The 26,904-nt window shown below is 40.8% G+C and overlaps 1 protein-coding gene across 4 annotated transcripts in view; it reads right to left on the bottom strand.

Annotated features, from left to right (window-relative positions):
* Positions 1-26,904, bottom strand: part of PCDH15 (protocadherin related 15) — a 620,078-nt gene that overhangs the window by 234,894 nt on the left and 358,280 nt on the right. For all 4 annotated transcript variants that reach the window (XM_035137532.3, XM_035137542.3, XM_035137541.3 and 1 more), the window contains 2 exons: positions 21,008-21,168; positions 17,537-17,692 (listed from right to left, as the gene is read on the bottom strand). In XM_035137532.3, coding sequence (XP_034993423.1) covers positions 17,537-17,692; positions 21,008-21,168 — 317 coding nt within the window. The remainder of the gene's footprint in view (positions 1-17,536; positions 17,693-21,007; positions 21,169-26,904) is intronic.

Raw genomic sequence — 26,904 nt, 5'->3', positions numbered from 1 at the left:
GTTCTCCTGGCCCCACAGAGCCAATTTTGGGGGAGTGGGGACACAGAAGGGAGGAGAGGAGGAGAAAGCTGCACTGTGCAAGCGGAAGTCCTTGCGCAGAACTTTCACTGATGGGGCTCATTCGGCTAATCCCACCCATTATCCCCACTCCCAGTTCAATGTTCCTTTTTTAAAATAAAAAAAAACCCTAAAGAGAAAATAGGAAGACTAAGGGCACTTCGAGTGCTGATATCTTTAGGTATCAATCTCATACTGGCAAATTCACATTGTGCAATTAAATGACTGAGAGCTCTTGTGGAACAAACCCACTTCCTCAAAAGTTTTGACTTTTTTGCAATTAAGTGACAGGAAAATGCACTGGAAACTGAAAGGTAAGTCTTAATTGATGCAACATCATCTGACCTCCCCACAAACAAACAAAATGGGATGTTTGTTAAATAGCCAACACCATCTCATCTCCCTGCAAACAAATAAGGATGAATGCTCAATAGACAGGCTGTCTGGAAGTGTCAATATGCTTAATCACACACTGCAGTCCATGAATGGTTTGCACTCTAAAATTAAAGAAATACAGGTATGTGAGAGAGTGAAGCTAGTTACAAATGAGGAGAGGCAATTATAAGGCTGCAGAACGCTATTGACTGGTTGAGAGGAGTAGAGGCAAGCAGCACCGTCCAGTGTGAACTATACTGGCTCAGATGAGCAAGAGGAAGTTGCACACCATGGCACTTTATACCATTTCAGGGAACAGTGAAATGCAAAAATGACACTGCAGGCTTTCACAACACAATCACATCCACACGTACATCAAAGTAACTACCCCCGTGTTCAATGGGGATCACTCCCCCTGGTAAGTGCATACAGGATTGTAAGGGCAGTCTCATTGTCACCTTCAACTTCTCTTGTTCACATGCCAGATATCATTTTGAGAGAAATATATGATGTTATAGTGTTTGTCTGAACAATTTTTAGCACTGTGGAGCTCTACTTCCTACCCAAATTTTAGTTGCTTCCACATCGAAGTTACTGCAAGTTTCAAGGATGAGGGGAAGAATTATTAGGCACTTCTAAGACTCAGAATCCACATGTAAATGGTACTCATGCTGATCCCTGTGCTGTTCAAACTACACGTGTATGGGTTTCACAACCTCGTGGAGCAATGCGATTCCACAGAAGATTATGCCAATCTTCTTTTTCTCCTTCTTTTACAAGTACTGTCTTGATTTATCGCTTAACCACCAAGTCACAAGTATTCAATCAGCTCCCATGTGGATATAGAATTATAAATTGGGGGGAGGGGAAGGCTCCCCTAAAATATCTGGATTCAGTAAAGGATTAGAATATAAGGAAACCTCTGTGTCTAGTAGGGGTTGGAGTTTAAACCAGTTTTTCCATGTCCAGGAAACCTCCTGGCAAAAGAACTATCAAGAGGTAACCACTGGAATGGCTCACCCATTAACCCATTAAGAAGGCCACAGATGATGAGGTGAGCAAACAGGAAGTAAGTGTCACTTTTGCAAGCTGGGGAAGATAGGCAAGAACACAAGGTGGGCAGTCTGTTTTATGCTTCAAAACTATGGTCATTAGACCGTTAACAAGACTTCATCATTCTGTATGCATTTGCCAGATATAAACATTCTAAAATTGATTTCAAAGTTCTATCACTGCCATTCAGCTGCCCATACGCTCTCTCACTCCAATTTTTCAAAATCTGCAATTTTTCAAACTTCTTGAAACATCATGCCCACACTTAAATGTTAGTGCCATTCCTACATCAAAAATCTGTTTCATCTCTGTCACACTACACTTGTGAGAATAGTTTGTACAACTCCCAGAAGCAAAACATGACACCCTGTCTTCTGATGGGAAGAACTGCTGGTTCTTACTTCACTAGTGTAGCACTGCAGGAGTTATCTAGAGCATTACGGCACAACTCGTGATATTCTAGAAATATGTTCTTCAGAAAATGAATGGCAAAGCTCAGTATCAATTAGAACTATTTGGTGAAGAAGTCCAAAGAACACTGGAATATAGGAAGATGCATTGTACTGATTCAGATCATTGGCCATCCAGCTTACTACTGTCTATATAATTATTATTATTATTATTATTATTATTATTATTATTATTATTATTACCACCACCACCACCACTAATACTACCTGACAGCAGCTCTCCAGGATTTCAGATAGTGGGGTTTTTTAACCATTGGGGTATAGTTCTCCCCAAGGGTCAGACTATACATGTTTGCATTTAAACAATAAATGCCCTTATAAAAATTAACACCACGAACATGAATAGAACCAGGTCCAAAGTGGGCAGAGAGGGATTTAGCTCTTTAGACCTCGCCGACATCCTGTTCCCATTGGCAACAATGGGAGCTTCCCCCAGGTGGTGGAGGGAGGGGTTGGCACTTGGATCTGGCCGAGGGGAAAGGAAGCGCCAATGGTCACAACTCACCAAAATGCTGACCTGCCTGTGTGTCAATGAAATGAATGGGGACTGCACAAGAGCACCATGGTGTTTTTTTCCTGGATGGCCTCTCTGTTAATCAAGAGATTTTAGTTATATTGCATCTCTTCTGTTGCCATGGACTTCAGGGTGACCCGGGTTAATAATTTTAATTAATATGGTATTAGTTAAAAACAGCAAATTACTGTACCATATGGAAAGCATGTTGTGTGCCAATACAGCAATTAATCAAATTCGTGGGTAGAGAGAAAAGATACATGGCTTAGATTTATTTTTATTTAAATTATAAATGGCTCACTGAAGACTATAAAAACATAACTGATTGCCACAACTGATGAACACAACCCACAGCAACATGTACACTTATTTTTCAAATGCTTTTTTCCATTTATCACACTTCTTGGATTTTTTTTTAAGCAGTTTGTATTTTTACTGATTTTGTTTCAAAGGGGATTAAGGAAAGCCCCCCCCCCAAAAAATGTACCTGGCAGATACAATTATGAAATAATTGCCTGTATATGAGAGCCAGGGTGGCAGAGCTGTTAGGCGGTTTGCACTTGGAAGACCTGGATTCAAATGCTGGCTTGTTTGGGCCATGAAGTTTATTGGATTACTTAACTCAGTCACACTCTGAGCTTAAAAACACCCACACAAAAATCACTGAAAACCCTCCCATGTTTATGGAGGATGCTATACTGCTATGATTTTGAAAGCTGATATTGTTCCTTGGACAACTTGCTGCTAAGAGTAGATCAGGGATTAGAGAATCTGAAATTCAGGGGGAAAATATGGCCCTGCAGGCTTCTCTATTTGGCTTTTGGGACTCTCGCTATGCCACACCCATTCTCCCACAGGTCACACCCCTCATTTGCCCTACTCCATACACACCTGAAGTTCTTTTGCCTGGTTGTGTGCATGTGTGTGTGTGTGTTTGCATTTCCTCCTTAACTTTATTTTTCAGTTTCTAAAAATACATATAGCAAACAATTGCCATTATACTGCTACTCCAATAAGCATTCCATGTATGTACAATGCAAATAATACAATCAAACATTAGGTAGGTTTGTCAATAGCTTTAAATCACCTACATCGGTTAGGTGGTTTTGTAGGGTTGCCATGCACCTGGAATTAGCCAGGATTCAGTCGCTACAAAGTGTGTCCAGGCGGAATTTGTGGAAGCGTCTGGGAAAATCCAGACATATGGCAACCCATGCTGGAAGTGTAGATTTTGGCGAATTCCCTTAAGAATAGATCAAAAATGCATTTTTTAAAAAGAGATCTTGTAAAAGAAGCTCAACAACTTCTAGGTTCAGATTTTCACTTTTTGAAATGTGGCAACCCTAGCTTTTTGGGTTCTTGAACTATGCAAATATGGTAGACATATCTGGAGACAGGGGAGGATTTTAGTACATGTAGCAAATGACTGATTGACATCCTTACCCTATATATATGCTTAGCAAGCAGCTTTCAGTTCCACTTTTGCTGCTCACAACGAATCTCCCGCCCGCCCTCCTCTAATTTTAGGCGTCCTTGCATTGACCTTGCTGCGCCTCTCATGGGGTCGCCTGTTTTGGATCAGGGGCCTGGTAGGAATTTTGCCACTTGGCTGATTGGCTGGTGCCAGGTGGTTTTTGCCTACTACGCTGCAATAAGTCACAACTTGTAAGGTTGGCGGTTAGGCATTGGTTCAAATTGGATGGTGGAGGGGTACAGATTTTGGTTGGGCCTGCCCCTCATGGTTGCTGCTGCCTTTAGGGGTATTCCTCTAAAGGAATCCTGGGGCTCTACATGTTTGTCCGTTCATCCCCGTTAGGGGCCAGGGCCGCACATGAGCCTCGGGGAGCATCTGAGGGATGAGGTCAAGGGCGTGGACCCCTGCCCCGATCTCTCCCAGAGGGTGCTTACCTACTGGCTCCCCTACTAGGCTAGTGGGAGTCATATCTGTCCCAGGCGGGGGACAGATGGCAAGAACCAATGCCTAAGCAACCACTCACAATCAGTTGTATTTAAATAAAGTTGTGGCCAAAATTAATGCCAAAAACCTTAAACTTAAAATATTGTGTGAAGTGTGAGTTATTGGGGGGATGTCTTGGAACCTCGGCACGCAAATCATGCTCAGAACAGAAAGTAGACATGTGGATTGGATCATGTGTCTACAGACCTTTCCAGACTGCAGCTAGTAATTTTGTATGAAGTGGTCTTTTTCTTTCTTTCTTTCTTTCCTGCCTTCTAGCTGCTTGCAATGTCTTTTTCTCTGTACGATTATCTGAGAAGGTGTAGTATATCATAACGTACCAATGTGTCCAGGGGCTTTTTGCTCTAAGTTTTCAACTCCACCCACAAAATCCCTGGTAGTCATATACTGTACAGGGAAGGGAAGGGAGGAGACATGCAACAATGGGCTGCCACTTCCAGGGCGTATTTACTCAGACATTTTCAACAGGTACAGAAAGCACTTTTATGTAAAAGAAAAGAAGTATGATGTAACCTCTTTTGGACCTCTCTTATATGTTCATTCAAAAGCATTTCAAACCTGTTGAAAACATGTAGATTTCAAAAGTGTTTTAAAGGATTTTGTCTTTAAAAATATCCACCTAGACATGGGATGGAATAGACTCACCAGTCTACTTGTGTTCAAGGGACCCATGCCTGATCAAGACCATTTCATCCATCCACTTTGGCTCTTGCTCACCCATTGCTGGCATACAGTCCCTCCACTAGGGACTGAAAAAAGTAATGCCCTCTGGAAGGAAACTATAAATGTAAAAGGCTGACATTCTAAAGAGGAGCAGCCTCTTTCTACTCTGGAGGTGATAAGTCCTCAGAAAAGTCCCAAAGAAGCACAGATGGCAAAGTTAGGATGTCTCAGATGAAAATGGACAGATAAAACCAGCAGAGCACAGATGTGATGCTTGCAAAAATAAAGTAAGAACGAACCTGTTTCAGTAGTTATGGGGGCACCCAACTAATTCCCCCCGCAAAGATGCACTTCCAAGTTGCAGGGCAAGTTCGATTTCCAGCACTCAAAGCAAAATATTTGGTTATTCTTGGAAATCACAGTTTTACACATGTCACTCCTATGTCTATCACCTCCAACAATATATAACCTACAGTCTATTGTTTTTATTCCAGTCATTTAAAAAGCTCTTCATAGAACTGTGGTTTTGTTGAAGAATGTGATGCAGATGCAATGAAATGGCTTTCCTACAATTGTTGTTTTAAACATTCAGTAAGTTCATTCATGCCCATACTTGTGATCTTTCGTCATTCAGTTACCAGCATATGCTGACCTTCTACCAAATGCCATGAAAGCACTCCATTGAAAAGTATAGTGTTTGACTTAACAGTACATCCGGTGATAATGAATATTCTGTTTGTGGTGGTGCTATAACAATTGTGCATTTATTCATGAAGGTCATTGCTTGATCAATGAGGAATGGTGTGTAAGGTAAGTCATCACAGTATGTCTCAATAACAGGTGGCATTTTCAGAATGCTGATTTGAGGTAGCAGTCTTCCCTTACTTAATTCAAAATGTTTAAAACACTTTTTTTAAAAAAAACAAAACCTCTCCTCAAGGTTATAAAAATACGAGTGTCGGTGCAATCAGAAATTTAATCATGGCAACCAGCAGCAAAGGATATGCAATGAATGGAAAGCATCCAAAATGAACCCCAAAACAAGAGAGAACGTATGTCAAGATGCTGAAAAAATATAGATTTTATTCTCAAAGCAGTCCAATGTGTTTCAGGCAATGCTTGTTTTAAAGACTTCTGCGGTTCAGGAAGCAAGAAAGCAAAGCCCTGCTGGTTACTAGAAGAGTGTGGGCTGCCAAGCACAGCCAATCTTTGTAGAAGTCTGATTGTCTGAATCAGGAATGTACAGCATGAATAGCTTTGAACCCCCACCTCCATTTCACATGGGCAAGTTCAATTAAAATATACATTCTGCACATCTATATTCTGTGAATCTATGTGCTTTATTGAGTCCTGTGAAACTCCCTGAGAAATAAAATAATTTAAATCACATTGCTTCCCCCAAAGAATCCCATATTTGCCCCCTCACAGAGCTACAATTCCCAGCATACTCAACAAACCACAGTTCCTAGGATTCTTTGGGCAAAGTCATGTGCTTTAAATGGATAATGTGCATTTAGCCAGCCTGTGGAACACATAGCCAAGGGATTAACGTTGAGACCCAAACTGTAGATAAAGACACTTCAAGTAATAATTTAGAGGCTGCAGTCAAGGGTAGGAAGTTTGCATTTCCAAAGCACATCCTATGTGTGCATTAAGTAGGCATTTCCTCTTATGGCTTTTTAGGACACGAGAAAAGCCACCTCCCTCTTTCTCTGGAACAAATACACAAGAAAGGCATGGCAGCAATGAGTTATATAGTTAGTGCCATCAAGATGACAGAACTGGAAAGGTTAAATATTCTTTCAGGAACTGTCAGGTGTGATAGTAGTAAGTAATTTACCAGTCCCATCTATAATATTCTGAGGGACCAGAGAAGGCCTTTAACTGCAAACCTGCCACCAAGGGAAAAAGAAAATTGCTAGGTGGACAAACTACAGTTGTACAATAGCACTCTCTTTAAGTGCATGTTAGAATATCACATCATCAGTATGAGAGGAGGGGGGAATTACACCAGAGGCATCAAAGGAAGAGACTGCTCATCAGCTATAGGTTAGCAAAATTCTGTCTGTTGGAATCTTCCATATAATATGCCAGTGTTTCTCAACCAGTGTGCCTCCAGATGTTTTGGGACTACAACTCCCATCATCCCTAGCTAGCAAGACCAGTGGTCAGGAATGATGGGAGTTGTAGTCTCAAAACGTCTGGAGGCACACTGGTTGAGAAACACTGTAATATGCCAGCTCTTCTGAAACCCAGTTACCTTGTTAGTTAAAATCAGGCTTCCCCAAACTAAGGCCCTTTATGCGGCCCCCAGCAACCCCCTCCCCCTGCTCTTAACGGCGCAGCTGCCCACTTCTAGGTCGCCAGAGCGTCAGAAATAGCTTGTGCGCATGCGCAAGCATCATTTCCGGCACACTTCCGGGCCGGAGGAGGCCCATGTGCATGCGCACAAGCTATTTCCGGTGTTCCGGGAACCCGAAAGTGTGCTGCAAATCGCGTGTGCGCATGTGTATGGGCTTGCACTCCCACGTGCTCCGGCCCGCAGTGCAATCGGCGCTGGTGGCACCGGCCCTCGGCGACGTAAGTTTGGGGACCCCTGGTTAAAATTACTGAATGATATCAGTTAAAACAAAACCTTAGTACCAATGCAGACCACCCAAGTGTCCTTATTTTCCAGGGACATCCCTGATTTAGAGAAGCTGTCCTCGTTAATGATTAGATTCCAGAATGTCTCACTTTTCCTTAGGGTGTCTCTATTTTCATTGGAGAAATGTTGGAGGGTATGGAGTTATCCTGAGCTGTCTGAAGGGAATCCTATACAGAGAAGGGTTTGGTTTTTTTTTTGAATGTTTAATGTTTTATCATGTTTTTATATATATTGGAAGCTACCGGGGCAACCCAGTAAGATGCATGGGATATAAATAGTAATATTTTCATTATGGAATGGGGTGTCCTATTTTCATCAGAGAAACGTTGAAGGGTATGCCAATGTGCCTTCCTGAAATGCTAGTATAACACTGGTGTGCTGGTATGATTGCTAGCGCTGCCTTCTCTAAGCTAATGATTTATTAGTCAGACAATTTTTTTTAAGAGTTCAGCCCATATGCCCCTCATTTTCGGTAGTACAGTTTTCAGGGACTGAAAATATGCATCAAGGCTACATTCCTTAAGCCTATTACCCCGTAGCTGTTTCATTTAGGCTAAGCTGTTTTCTTAGACTTTTTCTAAAACCCACATGAAATTAAATTGCCCTTCTGTGAAACCAAATATAGAACCAAATAAAGATCTCTTACAGCTCTATGGCCCAAATCATGCCAGCAGTTGCTGGTGTGACTGCCCACATGAAAATGGGAAAGGGACATAACTCCATGGTTGAGCAACTGCTTTCAAGAGTTCCCAAGTTCATTCCTGTCTGAAACTTGGGAGAGCTGGACGTCATATATGAAGCTGGAAAGGGCAAATCCTGCCACATTCGCTTCATCAGGCTCTATACGGGCTGCCTTTGAATAACCTTCAGAACCTTGCATGGGTCTAAAATGTGACAGCAAAGATGCTCACCGGATCATCCCATTTGCTGGTGAAAGCATATTGCAGGTGCTCTTGGTTAGCAATACATTTCTGAGACCGATTCAAAGGGCTGATCACCACCCATAAAGCCCTGCATGGTCCAAATCCTGGAAATCTTAAAGAATACCTGCTTCCCAAGACCCAGTGAAGAGGCCCTTCTCTGTGTGACAAAATGGGATGAAGCAAGAGTGGCTGCAAAGTGCTAGAGGGACTTTTTTTGGCCACCGCTGACCACGGGGGCTTCATCTGGAACCTTCATTTTTTAGATGTTATTAGCTGGTTAAGACAGCTTTGTTTAGGCGGGCCCTTTAAAAAAGGAAAAATCTCATGTAATTTTATACTACTTTGATGTTTTAACTAGCTTCCATTTTGCCTCTTTAGTGTTTTGTCTTAACCTCCTGGAGCTGTAATTATTTTTATTCATGTGTTTTTACTACCTTGAGTTATTTCAGCGGAAAGGTGGGGATAAATTATATTCATACTCAAAGCTGCATTACGTGCTGATCTTTTTTTAAAATGCCAACACTACCACCCTGATTTAGCAAATACAATCTGTCTTGAGAAACAGGTTTCAGTTGCTGAGTCTTCCCAGTCAAGTGTGCAGAAGACTAATGCATGGGCTGGGAGACCACATCCAAATACAACAGGCATCTCCAAACTGTGGCCCTCCAGATGTTTTGGCCTACAGCTCCCATGACCCCTAGCTAACAGGACCAGTGGTCGGGGAAGACGGGAATTGTAGTCCAAAACATCTGGAGGGCTGAAGTTTGGGGATGCCTGAAATACAACATAAGGCATGTAGAATCCTCATTACTGATGCAACCAAGCTTGTGCAATGTCTGTATGCAGATGCAGAAGCAAGACACAGTTCATTATTAGAATTGTGAACCCTTAGGTTCAGTGCAAGGGAAAATGAAGCACAGCTAAGATGTTAAAGCAGGCATCCCCAAACTTCGGCCCTCCAGATGTTTTGGACTACAATTCCCATCTTCCCCGACCACTGGTCCTGTTAGCTAGGGATCATGGGAGTTGTAGGCCAACACATATGGAGGACTGCAGTTTGGAAATGCCTGTGTTAAAGCAACTTAAAAACACAGCTCAGTGCTTTGGGAGGCAATCCTAGGAACACTTATGTGGAAGAAAGTCCCACTGAAAGCAAAATTTACTTCTGAGCAGTGGTGCAGCTTGGGAATAGAAGAGCAAACTGATTCAGCTGTAGGTGGTTATGAGAAGGAGAAGAAGAGGAGGAGGCGGAGGAGTTTGGATTTAATATCCCACCTTTCACTCCCTTAAGGAGTCTCAAAGCGGCTAACAGAGACTTCAGAAAGTGTGGCTCGTCCAAGGTCACCCAGCAGCAGCATGTGGAGGAGCAGAGACATGAACCCGGTCCCCCAGATTATGAGTCTACCGCTCTTATCCACTACACCACACTGGCTCTATAATAAACAAATGCCATGATTAGGTAATCAGTTCTGAGATGGCATAACTGACATACTGCTATAGATATACGGAATGTTCTTATGACATCCTTTGTCACACCAAATTGCCTTCCTGCCAATTTCCTTCTGACAGTATACTGCGAAATACCTTGTGAACTATTGCCCCTTGCCCAGGGTAAAGAATATTAAGCAAAGCTATGTAAAAACAAAATAACAAAACAAAATCCACCTCTGTGTGTGTGTGTGTGTGTGTGTGTGAGAGAGAGAGAGAGAGAGAGAGAGAGAGAGAGAACCTAGAGTAAAATAAGAAATGTGAATAGGAAGGAACGCTTTGCAACTCAGTCAAATATTTTAAAAAGGTCAAACAAAACTTGCCAGCCAAATTAACACATCGAGGGACAGATTCCAGCATTCGAAACAATAAAAACTTTCCTATTATCTAGAAAGAGGGGAAATGGAACTTCAACAAACTTGGCAGAGTAAAATGAGATACCTTCCACCATGTCATTACATCAGGTGCCTGAGTGTTTAATATTGGGTGCATTTGTTTTAATTGTGCTCAATAATATATGAAGAATATCTGTCACTTCAGAGACCTCAGGGACTTCCCATCATTATATCTGAGATATTTTAAATTTAGAACACCTTGGAAAATTTTGGTAGTACACATTTAAAATAGAAACACATGGTGATGTCTTATACCGAGTTAGTCTATCTAGTTCAGTACTGCCACTGACTGACAACCACTCCTCTCCAGGGTTTTAGACAGGAATCATTCTCAGACTTGCCTGGAGATTCCTGGGATTGAACCTGGAACTTTTTGTTTGAAAAGCTCCAATCCAAATTTACTGGAATCCACAGAGAAACCAAGTGGTGAAGTGGAGAACTCCCTTACGGGGAAGATTGGATTATATATTGCACTCATTTATAACAATATGATGTGGTTTACCGGTAATTATGCTTACTAATTGCAATATTCACTGTAACCAATATTTCTTTGACTTAATATAGTGAACATAGGAACAGAAGAAGCTGCCTTAGACTACATCAGACCATCGGTTGAGCTCAGTATTGTCTACACCAGGCATCCCCAAACTTTGGCCCTCCAGATGTTTTGGACTACAATTCCCATCATCCCTGACCACTGGTCCTGTTAGCTAGGGATCATGGGAGTTGTAGGCCAAAACATCTGGAGGGCCGCAGTTTGGGGATGCCTGCTCTACACTGACTGAAAGCGGTTTCCCTAGTGTAAATCATTCTGTCTGCTTCTGATACACCCTTGATTTCATCATGTCTTGAGCCACTTCCCCATATTATTTTGATTTTTTATTGGAACATCGAAGTCATTCATCCAGGGCCGGCTCTAGGGGAAGGCTGGGTGGCACAGGGCACCAGGCTGCCAGGGGGGCGCCACGCCCGCCCACCAGCAGCGGCAAGAAACGGGGCACGGCGGGGGCGCCGGAGCGATCTCTGCACCACGGCGCCAGGGCGCCTGACATGCTTAAGGCGGCCCTGCCTTCATCCCTATAAAACAGCCTAACATTCCTTTAACATGTCACCAGTTCTTCATCATTCAAGCATCAGATTGTATCCACTTGCCAGATCTCAGGATGTCGTAAGAGGAAAGTTCCTTGTATAGCTTTATAATAAGAATAATCTGTATGTAAGTTTCAGGTATCTTTTTATCATGACATCTTTTTAATATGACAGCCTGCAATAAAAAACATCTACATTGTTGCTCATATATGTTAGCTGAAGGTTCCCAAATAAAAGGGGGAGGACAACCAGAGAAACTACTGCAAACTGTCTAAGTGGCTCTTTTTAGAAGACAAACTACAAAAGTTTATTGCTGCCAATTAACAACAAGACATTCTTACATCCCTGGAAAAAGTGGAAGCATTATAAATAAAAGAGAACCTTATCTACATATGGAACACTTAAGCTTTAGAAATCCACTTCAGTAATTTATGTATTAAATTAATCTAATTTCTATGAGATGCATCCATTACTTTCATGGCCTATTAAGCCTTATTAAGGCAATAAATAATAATAATAATAATAATAATAATAATAATAATAATAATAGTAGTAGTTACTGAGGACCTCCATAGCGAATCAAAATACAATTTACAGGTAGTTATCACACACCAATATGCTTCTGATGCTGTACATACCAACTGAGATTAGTGATTTGAACACCAAGGTGGGGTGGGGAGAATAATTACACTGGAAGTGGAAGAAACTCACTTTGAACTATAATTTCCAAGTTCACATCTTACTACAGACTATACTTCCAACAAAGGGGATCAAACTATATCTAAGAATTACCATCCAAAAATAGGGAGGAAATGTTCTCCAAAAGAACAACTAAAGGACAGCTACTATCTTCTTACTATCCTCAAATAAAGGCAAAAAACCCAACACATTAAACTCTTGTAACTAACAGAATAACTGGATCTGAATATTCTTAAACAAGACTGCAATCTTGCCCTTAGAATAAGAGCTAAATACTACATCAACAGAATGGTTTCTCTCAAAATGGAAGATCAGTAAATTTTGCAGTAATTTCTCCCAGTAGTTATTACCCCCAAACACACCATGGTCTGTTAAGGTTGGCATTGAGGCATACTAAGATTTATGACTGTACAGGCCAGTAATGGATTCATTGACCTTCAGAGCTACCTCATCATAATAAAATTCTTGCAACTACAAAAGAACCAATGAACCAATGGACTATTTAAAGCATATCAATGTAAGCTATTGCTATCCACTCTCACCTTAATCTTCTTTTCTCTTAGCTAAACAAACCAAGTGCCTTTGACTTTTCCTCATGTGGCATGCTTATGAACTATTTATCATTTCCATTGCTTTCCTTCAACTCTTTCCCATTCAGACTGGGTGTGACTGTTCTGTGTCCCCAGAAAGTTTGCAGTTTAGTTTTATTTCAGTTGCTAGTGTTGAGTGATGTGCATTTTGATTCCATTACACACACACACACACACACACACACACTGCCTGGGAATGGCTACAATGATAATATGAAGGTACTGCATACGATACCATTTATTTCCCTTACACTACCTGGTATCACAGTTGCTGAACAAAGCTCAGTCAGAAATTATCAAGTTTATATGGAATTATAAAGCTCACAAGAAATGCCCATATTGTAAAGGGTAAAGTCATAAGCAATACAATAAGACAAATGTAGAGATAGATTATCAGGCTTTAATATTATTAACTATTACCAGGCAACAACAGTATTAGGTTGCTGTGGTTTCAACCATTCAGAAGTGCCCTACCATGGGTGGGGAAGCAAACAGGGACTGATTATTCACCAACGCAATTGATATGCCTTAGAAAACAAGAGCAAGAGAAAGTGCAGCAAAATGAAACCAGTATTTCTTCCTATATACATTGAAATGTAAGGTTGTTATCATACTGTAGTTCACATGGCTACCAATAGGAGGCCACGTGACCTGAAGCATGACAACAGGGTGGCACACAGCCCAGACGAACAGCTTAAAAGAAGGGGAGAGTGGTGAAGCATCTCTCCTTCCATTACATACAGGTGCAGTGAGGTTTAAAGGTGGGAGGAAGCACTTCAGAAACTTTCTGAAGCACCTTCCCCTCCTATGAGGGGAGTGGATTGAGGTGAGCCATTAGGGGAGTGGGTGAGCTGAGCTGTGATGGGATATGCAAGGGAGTAAGTGAGGTGTAAAGGGAGGAGCAGTTGGTCAGGTATTCAGGAAGATGGGTATATGACGGGGTTGGCAGCAGGAAGAGCAGATGTGGTAGCCCTAGGGTTTTTTATACTTTTATATCCCACCTTTTTTTCATCATGGAACCCAAGGCAGGATACTTGTTGCTACCAGGCTGTCACTTATCCAGGCACTGGCCAGAGCTACTTAGTTTCAGCATGATGGTGCTCTCATGTGCCTTCAAATCCTAAAGCACATGTAACCTTTAGCACCTAAAATATCCCTCTTGGCTCCACTGCGCAATAGCACATAATTTCAAAGAGCAAAACAAATGGGAGAGAGTATTCTATATGAGCTAGAGTAGGGTTTTAAAACTTCATCTCTCAGGGGGTTATAATTTCATATGCTAAAAAAAAAGCAAATAAATAAAAATTCTAGTCTTCACTTGCCTTTTTCAGTATTTGCAAATACTCAAACTCTTGTAAGAGGAGCAGAAGTAAGGAATATCACACCATGTGAGGAAAAAATAGGGTCTGGAAAACAGAAGGTTCCGTTGTCTTAAATAAAGATCTAATAGCTCTTCTAAGCAATAGTAGAAGGAATTCAGCAAAACAGGAACAGGAAAGAGTTTAATATTAACATTGGAAATAAAATGTATCTGTGTAGGTTAAAACAATGTAAAATACACAACATATGCTGTAATATAATATGCATATGGCAATACGCCAGTTAAAATATAAAGATGCAACCATGGGTTGGAAGTATACGAAAAGAAGAGACACTTTTGCTCATATTCGGTGTGTATGTAGCCTGATATAATTTCAGGTATCGTGGCTATCACAGGCTTTTAGTTAAAATTATATTCCCCAACACTGCTCATTGGGAATGTCAATGATCAGACAGGGAAGGCTACTGTATATTGTTGGGCTGTTTATGCCAATGGCATCATTGCTGAGGAGTGGGGAAATTTCTTCAACCCAAGGACTGCATCCTCTTCTGGGTAACATTCCAGAGGCCACATGCTAATAGTGGTTGGGGCTAGAGGCAAAATCAGTTGTCTGGCTCCTTCCTCCCCACTGTAGCCTCCTGCACTCACAGAAAGCCTGAGGGACGAAGAAATAAGCGAAAATAAGGCAGAGACAGCTTGTGCTAGCGTAGTTCTGATTTGCAGAACCTGGCTGCGTCTGACCTCTCCCCTCCCCTCACTGCAGTCTCTCAGCATGTCATGTCCCCATCCTTTCCTGCAGGCCCCCGATGCACACGAGAGGCCTACTGAAGGTACAAGGGGCTGCAGTGGAGAAGAGGTGACAGGACAGCATTGCTGTGCAAATTGAATTCAACTCATGTAATGGTCAATGGCTAAGAATGGTGATAGATGGAGGACCACAAGTTTCACATCCCTGCCTTATAATTAAACCCATCCAAAACACTAGAGCTCTGATTAAGACACTGAACTCCTAAGCTCAGCAGCTACCCCTGTACAAGTCAAACAGCAGCAGTTGTGGAATTCAGTAACATTTGAAACCTCCAAAGTTTGTGAGAGCTGCACCTTGATTAGCAAGGAAAAGGGTCATTTACTGAAATCACCAATTTCTTTTCTTGTCCTAATTTCCTCCAAGGCTATAAAGTGTTCCTCAAATCTATGGAGCATGTTATTGAGAGATCTTTTCTTTCAACTGACGGCTATACAAAAAGAGGGATGGTTGGGTGTGCAAGCAAGCAAGCAAGCAGAAGGAGACAGTTTGAAAGTTTTTACTGCTGCAGACCATAAGCTAGTTTTTACAATCCTTAATTTCAGCTAATTAAACCACACAATTAATTATGCTACTGATTTATCACAAGGCTGCTTGCCATTTCGTGTGACTTTTCAACAGCAATTCAAAGACACTCTTAATAGCCGCACCTGATCAAGTAACAGAACTTATGAAAGATTTATACTGAACCAGCCACAAGCCACACATGCCTGCAGAGAAGTCGACAGAGGAGGCTAATCACCATTTGGCCAATTGAAGGAGGAATACAAAGGCATGAGGGTTGTCTATGTGAAAGAACTGGGTTCTATCACATCACATAACAGTGCAAAAATCCAGCTGTTACCCTGAAGAGCTTCCACAGTCCATACAAATAGCAGTGCCAGCTCCGAGAGAAGCTTGTGATCTAGCAGATCCTGGGTCAGCTCAGCCCCACTCTGTCCTCAGTACACCCTGTTTGGGGCAATTTCCACTGGGCTCTGCAATTGGGGATACCACTGAAGGGCCTTCTGCCTGCCATTAAGAGAGTGAAAGAGGAAGCTCTGTGTTGATGGAGGTGAATCTCTTTCTTGCATCACTTGGTTGGTGGCAGCCTGCAGGAGGTTGGCTAAGCTGGCAGAATTGAGTAGAGGGACGGATGCTTCCACTCAGCCCATACCCACACAGCCCAGTGTAAGGTGGTCCTTTATAAAAATTAAAAATTAAAGCATGTACATTCATCTTGTGGATGCAGGCTTTCTCACACTAAAGAAAGTCACCAGGGTAACACACACACACACACACACACACACACACACACACACACACGATAACTTATCATGCCTGGTATTAATTTAAAGCATTGTTAAATGAAAAATTCTGAGGACTGTGGATTAAAATTGCTGTAAATAAACCACAACTAATGTATTCTATAATTATATTGAACTTATATGCACTTAACAAAATCAATTATAGGGGGAAATGTTTGTGCAGTTGTTTGAATTTTAAACCTACCCACCCCAGTGCTCTAAACAGCTCAAAAATATTTCAACTTGAAACAATAGCAAATAATTATAAAGCTTCAAGACGCAAAAACAGCCAATAAACTCTTACATTAAGAAGAAATTTGGAACAACCATAATGGTATTTACAATAATTTGTGCCACTTAAAAGGCAAAAAACCTATGTACAGAATAATGGACATTAAATGCTTTGAAATAACAGCTCTTAAAAATCAAGCAGTGCTCAAAAATGTTCTGACTTTTTTGGATTTGGGCTCAGCAACGTAGGAATGAAAAGAAATCTATACAGAAAGGGAGTGATATATATCAGACAGGTGCAGGAGGAAATTAATAGAGCAGTTAAAGGGGAAGATTCAGCTCATTTTTTGAAACTTATTAAAGGAGGAAATCAATACATTTGGCATAAAATTGGTCTAAATTATTGAACTATTCTGTTGTACTAGATCATATTTTCGAGAATTGCCATCATTGTTGACCTATCTGACATGGCTAAATGGTATACCAGGAAGATCCAGCAAGAAAGTAGATCGTTGTGCTAAAATTGCCATTGAAGTGAGGAATAAAGAACCACCAGGGGTGAGGAATATTGTAAAGACACAACTCTTTAAAGCTGAAAATTAAGGTTGTGCTTAGTTGTTCCTTTGCATAGTATTATACCATTTCTATTATGGAAGAATAATGTTCGGAGACCTTTGCTTACTCATATGCACCCAGCCCCTGTTTGTAATACCACTCTGAATGGGTTGGGTTTGTTTAATTACCGTAATAAAAGTATGATTTTCTCTCAAGTGATTCAGTTCAAGGCAAGTTCTTTATATAAACGCACAAAAGGCTCAAAATCAACTGGAAAACCCAAAAGGAAATTAACATTAAGTGCTTTAGTACTGTAGCTAGCATTGATGAGAAGATACCAAAAAAGTACATGAGTAGTTAGAAAAAAAATGATAACAATACCAATACTAAAACTGACCTCGTTGACTGCTACATAGTACTGCTGCTGCTGAAACTGGGGAGAGTTATCATTTCTGTCCCTCACTACAATCCGAACTTCGTGATAGATAACAGTTCCTACTTTTCGGTTAACGCACTGGACTTGAACCACAATAGATTGAATGGACATTGGTGGCTGTAAAGAAGGGAGAAAAATAAATGCATAGTTACTTCTACAAAGCACCTGGATATGTGGAGTATTATTTCTGTTTAATATAAAATAAAAGTGCAACCCTAACCAAATCTACTCAGAAGTTAAGTCCTATTGAGTTCAGCGGGACTCAACTCCAAGAAACTGGGGTAAGAATTGAAGTCTAAGTCAGGGAAAAAGAACCTGGGGGTTGTTCACATGTTATTGGACTTCACCTACTGGCCACAATGACTGGAGCTCCTGAGAGTTACAGTTCCATGACAACTTGAGGGCATCATATTGGCTTACCATGGTGTAGATCAGAGTTTCCCAAAATTTGGTCTCCAGCTGTTGTTGTACTACAACTCCCATCATTCCTAAGCTAGCAGCACCTGTGATCAGGGATGATGGGAATGGTAGTCCAAAAGCAGCTAGAGACCCGCGTTTGGGAAACCCTGGCATAGATAATAGTGAGTTAGATGGACCAATGGTTCAAATTGGTACAAGGCAGTTTCCTCTGCTCCTGTTTTCAGTCTTTTGAGCCCTGCCCAGACAGCACACCAGCTTGGAACTCCTGCTCACATGTAAGGGTTCCATGCAGTCAGGACACCTGATCACACAGAGCTCTTCAATGTGGACAGGATCCCATGCACTACAATTCCTTTACAAGCAGCTTCTTGCAAGCCAGAGTTGTTGAAGAAAGCTGATGAGGTGTCATTGGTGGGGTGAAGAGCAGAGTCCCATTCCCCATTGAATACATCATTGTGAAACATGTGAGCCCAGCATTCCTAAGGCTTTAGGCACAGTCAATTCAGATTCCACAAGCGGAGAAGTGAGGTTGGGGTTAGGGGCTGGTGGATCACTATAATTGATTACACAGAATCTCATTAGCCACTTTTGCCCATTATCCCAATCTGACACGCCTTTTGGAACTCCTTTGCAGCTTGGGCACCACCCAAAATAATTTGGTGTAATCCATAAATTGGCTCTCTTACCTCTCTTCCTTGACTCAAAACATTTATGAAAATTAAATAGTGCAGGTCCCAATAGCATCTTGGGGGACCCTGCTTCATATTTTCCTGTTCTGTGAAAACCACAAATTCACACCTGTTTTCACCTTCCTATTATTTAACCAGTTACCAAATTTGTAAGAGGGCCCGTCCTATTATATTACACACTTTAAAGCAAAACATTACATATTGACTGAAGATTTCCTTCTTGTATGATCACTTAATTCCACTTCATTTAATCCTGCCCAAATGCTTCTTTAAACACACTGAAGATGTTTGCGCTCTCTGGCTCTGAATAAGGAGCTCAATCTGTTGAAATCAAACAGAAATGCACAAATTCGCTCCTGAATTGAAAATGAACAGTGGAATCCTTATAAACCTGTCTTTTAAAAACCATCTTTTGAAAGTAAGTTAATAAAAGAAAGGACCAGGTGTTTGGCTGTTAACTTCAAAACTTAGTTGCTTCAGGGCTTCACCAGATCAGATGCAGCCAAGAATATGGTGTATGCCCTGGAGCCCCAAAATCTGAAGAAAGTGTAAAGAAATGAAGAAAGTGATTGGCAGCAGAAAGAGGCTGCAGGCTTGGCCAGAGGGAAGAAAACCTCTTGGCTTACTCAGTAGGCACTCCGCCTACGGTGTGCACATTCAAATCATGGCTGCTTCTGCAGAAAAGCAAATTGTATGGACTATGTTGTCAGCTGGCTAAATCAACTGAATATATCTGCCCACTTACTAGCACACAGCAGACTAAAAAGGATACATTCTGAATCCAAATAAGTTCTTTTGCCTAAAGAAATGAGGAGTTCACAAATATTCATCTCACAATTGCTTTATATAATTCAGGAAGATGGTGTCTTTTGTGAATCGCGTGGATGGGGAGAGGAAGGAAGCAAGAAAATGTGTGAGGCTTCATTTTACATCATAATTGGTGAGGGCAGGATGGCCTGCTGGTAGGGAAAAATGCATGCCCACTCCAGCTTCTAATTTATAGCCATTTTCCCTAACAAGATGGTAGAGTGCTGAAATCAACTACCATAGGCTGAACTGCCAGCAGATTCTCTTTTATCCCTTTACTGCTAAAGGAACCTTAACACATACACACAAAATAAGATACATTTCTTGAAGAGGTAGAGCATTGCTGTGGATAAGTGCCTAGTTTTATTTATTTCTAGGCAGCATCAATGTGCATATAGGTAAGCTGATATGCACACATTATCCATATCTATCTATCATCTATCATCTATCTATCTATCTATCTATCTATCTATCTATCCATCCTGTATACCCATTCCTAGAACACCAAGACACATATCTACTGCAGTTAACACTGGTTCTATTTGTCAGGAAGAAACTGGGTCTTTTCCAGGTTATTATTGAAGTGGAACACATTTTAATGTAATCCTATGTTCAAATAGCAAAAGGTGTTGCATTAAAGATTTTTGCAGAAACCTCCCAGAAACAAGCAGCAAACATTGCACATCATGGGTTATACATCATGCAAACAAATTGGGTTTGACTGCTGCTCTAGGAGTCCAACACAGCTGTGCTAATTCTACCAAGATCATTTTATTTTATTTTGGGCAAGACAAACATAGCTACCACCCAGGTTGTCAAGAAAGTGTTCCCTTTTCTAAGTCTGCAGTAGAGAGCAAGACTAGGAGGCATATCAAACTCCTAGTGGTCTTCAATATATGTCTAATGGGTTGTGCTGAGTTTGGGGCTCACAGTAGGTCTGGATTATAGAGTATTAACCATATATCATGTTTATTGTTTGAAATCCCATCACTTCTGGTTTACCAGGTGCAGCCTTTAGATCAGGGATGACCTGCCTGTGGCTCTCCAGATGTTTGTGGACTCCAACTCCCATCAGCCCCTACCAGCATAGCCAATCAACAGGGATGACAGGAGCTGTGGTTCAGCAACATGGAGGGCCAAGGGTAGTGGGCTGTTTTCAAACTGCTCTGGTTTGTAAGCTTGAACAAAAAATACACACAGCCTTGCATCAGTATGAAAAGAGATCAACATACAGATACAAAATGTCCTAAAAAAACAAACAAACCCTGCCACTATTTTGGACAGAACATTCAAGAACTATAAAATATACTAATAACATTTTTTTTCCTTAAGTCATCTTCACTTTTGGACAAGCATCCTTAGGCTGCATTCTGAAGCATACAGAGCTGGGCTGAATGAGACTTACACTGAGTAAACAAACACTTCAGCTCTGTGCTGCACATTCCCCACCGAAACCAGCAGTTTTTAATACAAAAAGGAAAACTGGAGCGAGGGGGAGGAAGAGACACCAACTTACATCTCGGTCGAGAATTCGTCCAGTACTGTTTAGATAAAGCCTCTGGTTGATAGGATCTAAGATAACCCAGTAGTCTACGTTGTCCTTTAATGTTAGTTCAATGGTGGGATCAGGTCCTCTTGCTGTACCTTTGATCAACATATTGTCTACCAATATTGTGCCTGAAACACAAACAGAGATGACAGGTTTTGCGTTACATAAATGCAATGCAGGTTTTCAAAAGGCAATAACGAGTTTCCTCATATGCTATGCACCACATTCACAAATTATGACTACAGCTGTTCAAAATATTGACAAGTGAGATGCATTATGTAAAGCTATGAGCACACAAAGGGAGAAAAAGAACCACCACAACGTATTGATCAGAATTAAGTTTTCTTACTGGATAGGAATGGAAGGGTGGGAGGGAGGGAACTATTTGTTTCATGACTATGGAATTAGGCTGAATAAGATTTATTTCTTTTTATTTTCCTACATTTATATGCCATACAGGAGTGCCAATTCTATGGGGCCGAGCTATCTTTGCCCCCTCTATATCTGTTGGCAGGGGGCCAGACCCCCTCAATGTTGGAAGATCAGAGGAGGCCAAGGGTAGAGCAGAGCATGGTGTGACTTCAGTGGCTGGCTCTTCCAGAGCATGAGAGAGGACCCACTGGCCATTGAAGCTGTGCCAGATTCCTCACTCAGCCTCCTCCTGATGAAGTGACATGCATGACAGGCCCCCTCAATCCTACACGCAACTTGGCACCTCTGATATGTGGTTCCCATGTCATCACCTATCCAGGCACTGACCAGACTCAGACCTACTTAACATCAGCAAGATTGCTGCTATGTCCTCACCCACACTATACGTTGAGGTATCGCTTTGAGACATAGGTCCAAAGTCATGAATACTATGCAGCACTAGCCATGAAATCTGGTCTCTTGGCTTGCACATGTTTGCCATTGCTTTTAACAAGTGAAGCATGTCCATTATTTCTACCGAAACCTTCATTTCTAAACTATTTTCCAGTCCTTAGGACCCTGGGGCAGTTTATAATGAATGGCCAAATAAAACAACAATATAAAACACACTAAATCATGAAATGATGTTTCCAAACCATTAAACCTCAGATATAAATACTTTATAACCATTGATGATTCAGTAGAGCTCAGGAGGAGCTTTGATAAGACACACACAGAGCACTGTACCAGAAAGCCTAGTATTTGGAGTGCTTGAATTACAGGAGGAGGGGAAGAAGGAAGTGTTTGGTTCTCTTATCTGTTGTGACAACAAACCTTTAAACTTGCTTTTAGAAGACTAATAGGGGACACCATTGGGCTAAAATTGAAAGGAGTCCCATTACAGGGCTTTTGGATTTCATTAAGTCCCCTACCTTTTCTCTTCATTCAAGTAATATCTAGGCAGCTTATTAATCTAGTGGAGCAAATGATTTACAGCTGAAGTACAAACTTAACCACTGAGGATCAAAATAGATGTGACATTCAATACATTATTATAAACCATATCAGGATTTACTTACTTATTTAGAAAGCAAGAGCACATCTATTTGGTTCTGACTTCTAGCACTATCATGCAGGATTATAATCTTTGATGTCTTTCATTATAGTAAGTTTCATTTATTATTATTATTTATACACAGGAGTTAATCATATTATACTCTTCTTGCTTAATTATACATTTTAGAAACAGTCCTTGATCCAAATGACTTTGTTTTATCACACTTATGAACTTAAGTCCATATATTGGCTTTTGCTAAATGCCCTATTTTATTTCTTCAGAATGCTGATCCTCCTTTTTAGGTGCTTAGAGCCTGCTTTTGTCCTTAGGCAAAAATGCCAACTCGATAACCTACTGGCAATACATCTGAAAGGAGCAGATAAGATTTTGATGCAGCATGGAATGACATTTTCTACACTGACTTCAGCCTGTGCACTTGTGTGGAAGGATACATATTCTCAGATACACAGTGTGCATTCTTCCTTACAATACATCTGAATCCCTAGTTGGCAACTCATTTCTAGTAGAAGCCCTCCTTGGAACCAGTCAAGAGGTGAAAGGCAACAGCATTGGATTCACCTATTGATTCAATTCTACACAGGCCAGGAAACAAGCAGAGGGCTCTTTATGTGGAATAAATCAGCCTCATATAACCAACATACTTAACTCTAATTAACTCTAACAAAGGGGTTAAGGCCATAGAGTAAGCTGTCCTGCCATGTGAGCCCTTCCAATAAAGTGATCTAGGCTGGATGCTCCAAGCTTAGACCGCAAGGTTTAAGCAAGCCATCTTTGTGTTTCTGTACAAATAATTTAGAAACATCTTACTATTTTGGTACCCAAATTATGCTGCCTGTCTTTTCTTGCTGCTGTATAGAAAAGCACATGAATCTACTCTTTGAATAATTTGTAAATAAAACATTTTTAACTTAACAAAAGTGTGGTCTCTTTCTATGCTAAGAGAAGGGGGGGGGGTTGGAAGCAGCACATAAGGGGATAATTTAAAGGTCTAACATCCTTTATTTCCACACTTTGTTTTGATGCATGTTTTGTAATTTTAAATCCCTGCTGGGGCTGTCTCACCAAAGTACTGCAGGAATGGTTTAGAAGGAGTAGCTGTTTTTATACCAAACCATAGGAAACTAAAGGATAAGCTTTGGGGATCTTGTCTTCCCATTTCAACAAATGACGACGATTGAAAAGAGACTTAATCAAACCAGCCTGATTTTGCAAAACAAAAATCCTGCAAGACACTTGAATTCTCCCTTCAATCTTGGCAACTTTGCATTCAGACAGTAGCACATATGCGCGCGCGCACACACACACACAATTCAGAGCTCTCTGATATGATTATGGGAGGGTCACTTGCCCATTGTCCTTTATGCTTGAACAAAATCCCCCAAAACTTTACAGCAGTTTTAAAAAGCAAACATTTTGAAGATCTGCTATGATAAAGTAAGCTGTATCCCTCATTTTACCTGTGTTGCACCAGTTGCTTTTGTAATTACCTACTTTGGGGGATAAGATTCTTGTACAAAAAAGGGCAGCGACTTCTCCCTATACATGTAATGTGCTCCCTTTCTAAAGCAGGGTTAACACGTGACATTCACCTGCTGAAATAGCTTAGAACCAAGTAATTGGGATTTCACAAATGATTTCCCACTTAGTGTAAAAGGTCAACTGCCTTCTGTAGAGAACAAAGTACAAAGGTTGCATATATGGTTTCTACACCTGGCTGCGCTATTCAGCATGGAATGGCTGCAAAGCGAGCTTGAGAGTGTTTTAGAGTTGTTGTTTCAGATCCCAAAAGCCACAAAACAGCCTGCTGTTCAGAGCTTCAGTGTGACATGAAAAACTCTTTCCCCCCCCTTCACATACATGCAGAAACAAAAGTCAAGCAAGAAATATTATCCCTAGTCAGCCTCTCTATACTAATGCTGAGGCTCTCCACTCTGCAGGAGAGTTGGATGGAAGAGTCAGAAGGCCTGGATTAAAAAATATATATATTTTCTATTTTCCACCCCCAGGAAAAAGTGGGAGGGTCTGCAATCTCTACATATAAAGTACAGTCGTACCTCGGTTTAAGTATGCTTCTGTTTGAGTACTTTCAGTTTAAGTACTCTGCGGACCCGTCTGGAACGGCTTAATCCACTTTCCATTACTTTCAATGGGAAAGTACACTTCAGGTTAAGTACAGATTTCCCGAACCAATTATGTACTTAAACCGAGGTACCACTGTATATGATTTAGTCAATGCACTTTGCTGAATGTGCTTTGATTTGGAAGAATAGTACAACCATGGTTTGCTGGTTTAGATGCAATGACAAACTGTGGTTCTGATGAACTGGAAGAAATGACACTCATGATGGAGGAAGGAGGAGGAGGGGTTCCAACCTTGGTTTGACATTGTATGGTAAGACAGGATTTGGGGTTACCTGAAAGACTCAAAGAAATGTGAACTCCAATTTCACAACATTGCCATGACCTTCCTTCTTACTTCTTTTATTATTTTTTATGGAGCTATTCTTGAATAACGAGGAAATCTCAAACTGAGACTAAGGAGAATGGTTTGTTCTTTAAAGGAGAATTTTAGGAAACCAGATTTGATAAAAACTTTGTCAGGGGGACTATGGGATTTGATAGTTTTCCTTCATAGAGTGATCATTTTACATCTTCCCTTCTTTCATTGCATCCAGATTTTACCTACTAAAGCAAACAACTGTAACAAATGCGAAATCAGATTCTTGGTTTCTGAATACTGTTCATTTAATTCAATCATATGGATTTTCTTTGTCATATTTTAAGGAGATTAAGCTGGATGTGGCTGGGGTTAACTTCACAAATAGGTTATTTTTGTGCAATCTGATCTGATGAAATTGAGTGAAATTAAAGCATCTCCTTAGTACCATATGATTAAATTTGTGCATGGCTCTGAAAGCTATTTACCAATCATTTCTAAATTTCAAATCAGGAAACATTCATTTTAATACATGTTCCGTTTATGCTTTTTGTGGTTCTGGATTGCCATGAGAGGAGAATGCCATACTCTCTCAAGCACTGCATTTGTGGTTAAATAATATTGGAGAACTCTTCTCATTGGTTTCCCACCCCAACTGCTGAGTTTTTCAGTCAACATTTTCACATAGAATACAGCTTCTCTGCCTTTTTACCCAAAGTCTCTATTTTCATATAAAGGGCAAAGGGGAAAATTTTTTTTAGACAAACTGATTTATGAGCATCACAAGAAATGTCAGACCTTTGGGGAATGGTGGAAAAATAGGTGTGATAGGAAGAATAGGTTTTCAGTCCAGTGTTATGGTTCCTGTATTGTTACTTGCTATAAAATGTGGTACTTAATCACAAACAGCTTTTGACACTGGAGGCCTGTACATTTAGCCTGCTATAGCTGCAAATCTATATAGGAATTATTAAATGAAGAAATGGCTAAGTTAATTAAGCTTGTTTGGATTTTTCAAGGTGACATGGGTTTGATGTTCCTGTGAAGGCTGTTCCAGGAATCTAGAACAGGGCTGAGCAGCCTGTTGGCCTTCAGATGTTGTTGGAACTTGTATCAGCCCCAGTGACATCCAGCTACACTCCCTCGACAATAAGTGCAAAGGACAGGATTCAACAAATGGGCTCCTGATTTAGCACTATTGTAGCATCCTAACGAGACAGCAGAAAGAGAAACAAATTGCCCGGCAGAGCTTCACACTAATGTGCATTGCATATGGAAGTCATGATAAATCATGACTTTATCATGTTAGGAATGAGCCTAAGCAAAATATGGGCCCTCAGTGTTCCATCTATTCTTCTAGCTCAGATACAAGGAGGAGCTCTGAAGCTTTCATTTCTATTTTTAGATTAGTTGGTAGATTATGATGGGAATGAGTCTAGGAAAGCCTGTGTCTCTTGTACTCTACAAAGTTTATCTTGATGTCCAAATACAGCCACTGCCTCCAGATACTCTATCCCTAAAGCAACATTTCAAACTTGGTGATTCCTCCTTGATTCAAACAACTGAATTATTTCTGTAAGATAGTGAGATGTGTCAAGGGAGTCTGCACACATTTGCTATGCAGTGTACAAAGCATTTGAATGGGGAGAGGAGGAGAGGAAGTGTCTTTAAACGGTGTGAAGACTTAAGATTTTCACCTGTCCTTAGACAATTCCCCAAGCTTTAAGGCCCAATTTTGTGCCTGCTGATGGACCTTGCCATTGTGATGTCAAGTGACATTTTAAAGATAAGAGTAACATATATGGACAGCTCTTTCTTTCATACCAAAAACAGACACAGAATACAATTGTATTCGTTACAGTCAGAAGAAGTCTCCAAGGTAGCAGCAGCATAGGGGGAAAGTCTTGTAATGATTCTTCAGCTGTAAGATCAGGAAAA

The sequence above is a fragment of the Zootoca vivipara genome, chromosome 5, assembly GCF_965207765.1.
Source record: "Zootoca vivipara chromosome 5, rZooViv2.hap1.1, whole genome shotgun sequence".
NCBI lineage: Eukaryota > Metazoa > Chordata > Lepidosauria > Squamata > Lacertidae > Zootoca > Zootoca vivipara.
The sequence above is the reverse complement of the archived record's forward strand: the minus strand, read 5'-3'. Positions and strand labels throughout refer to the sequence as shown.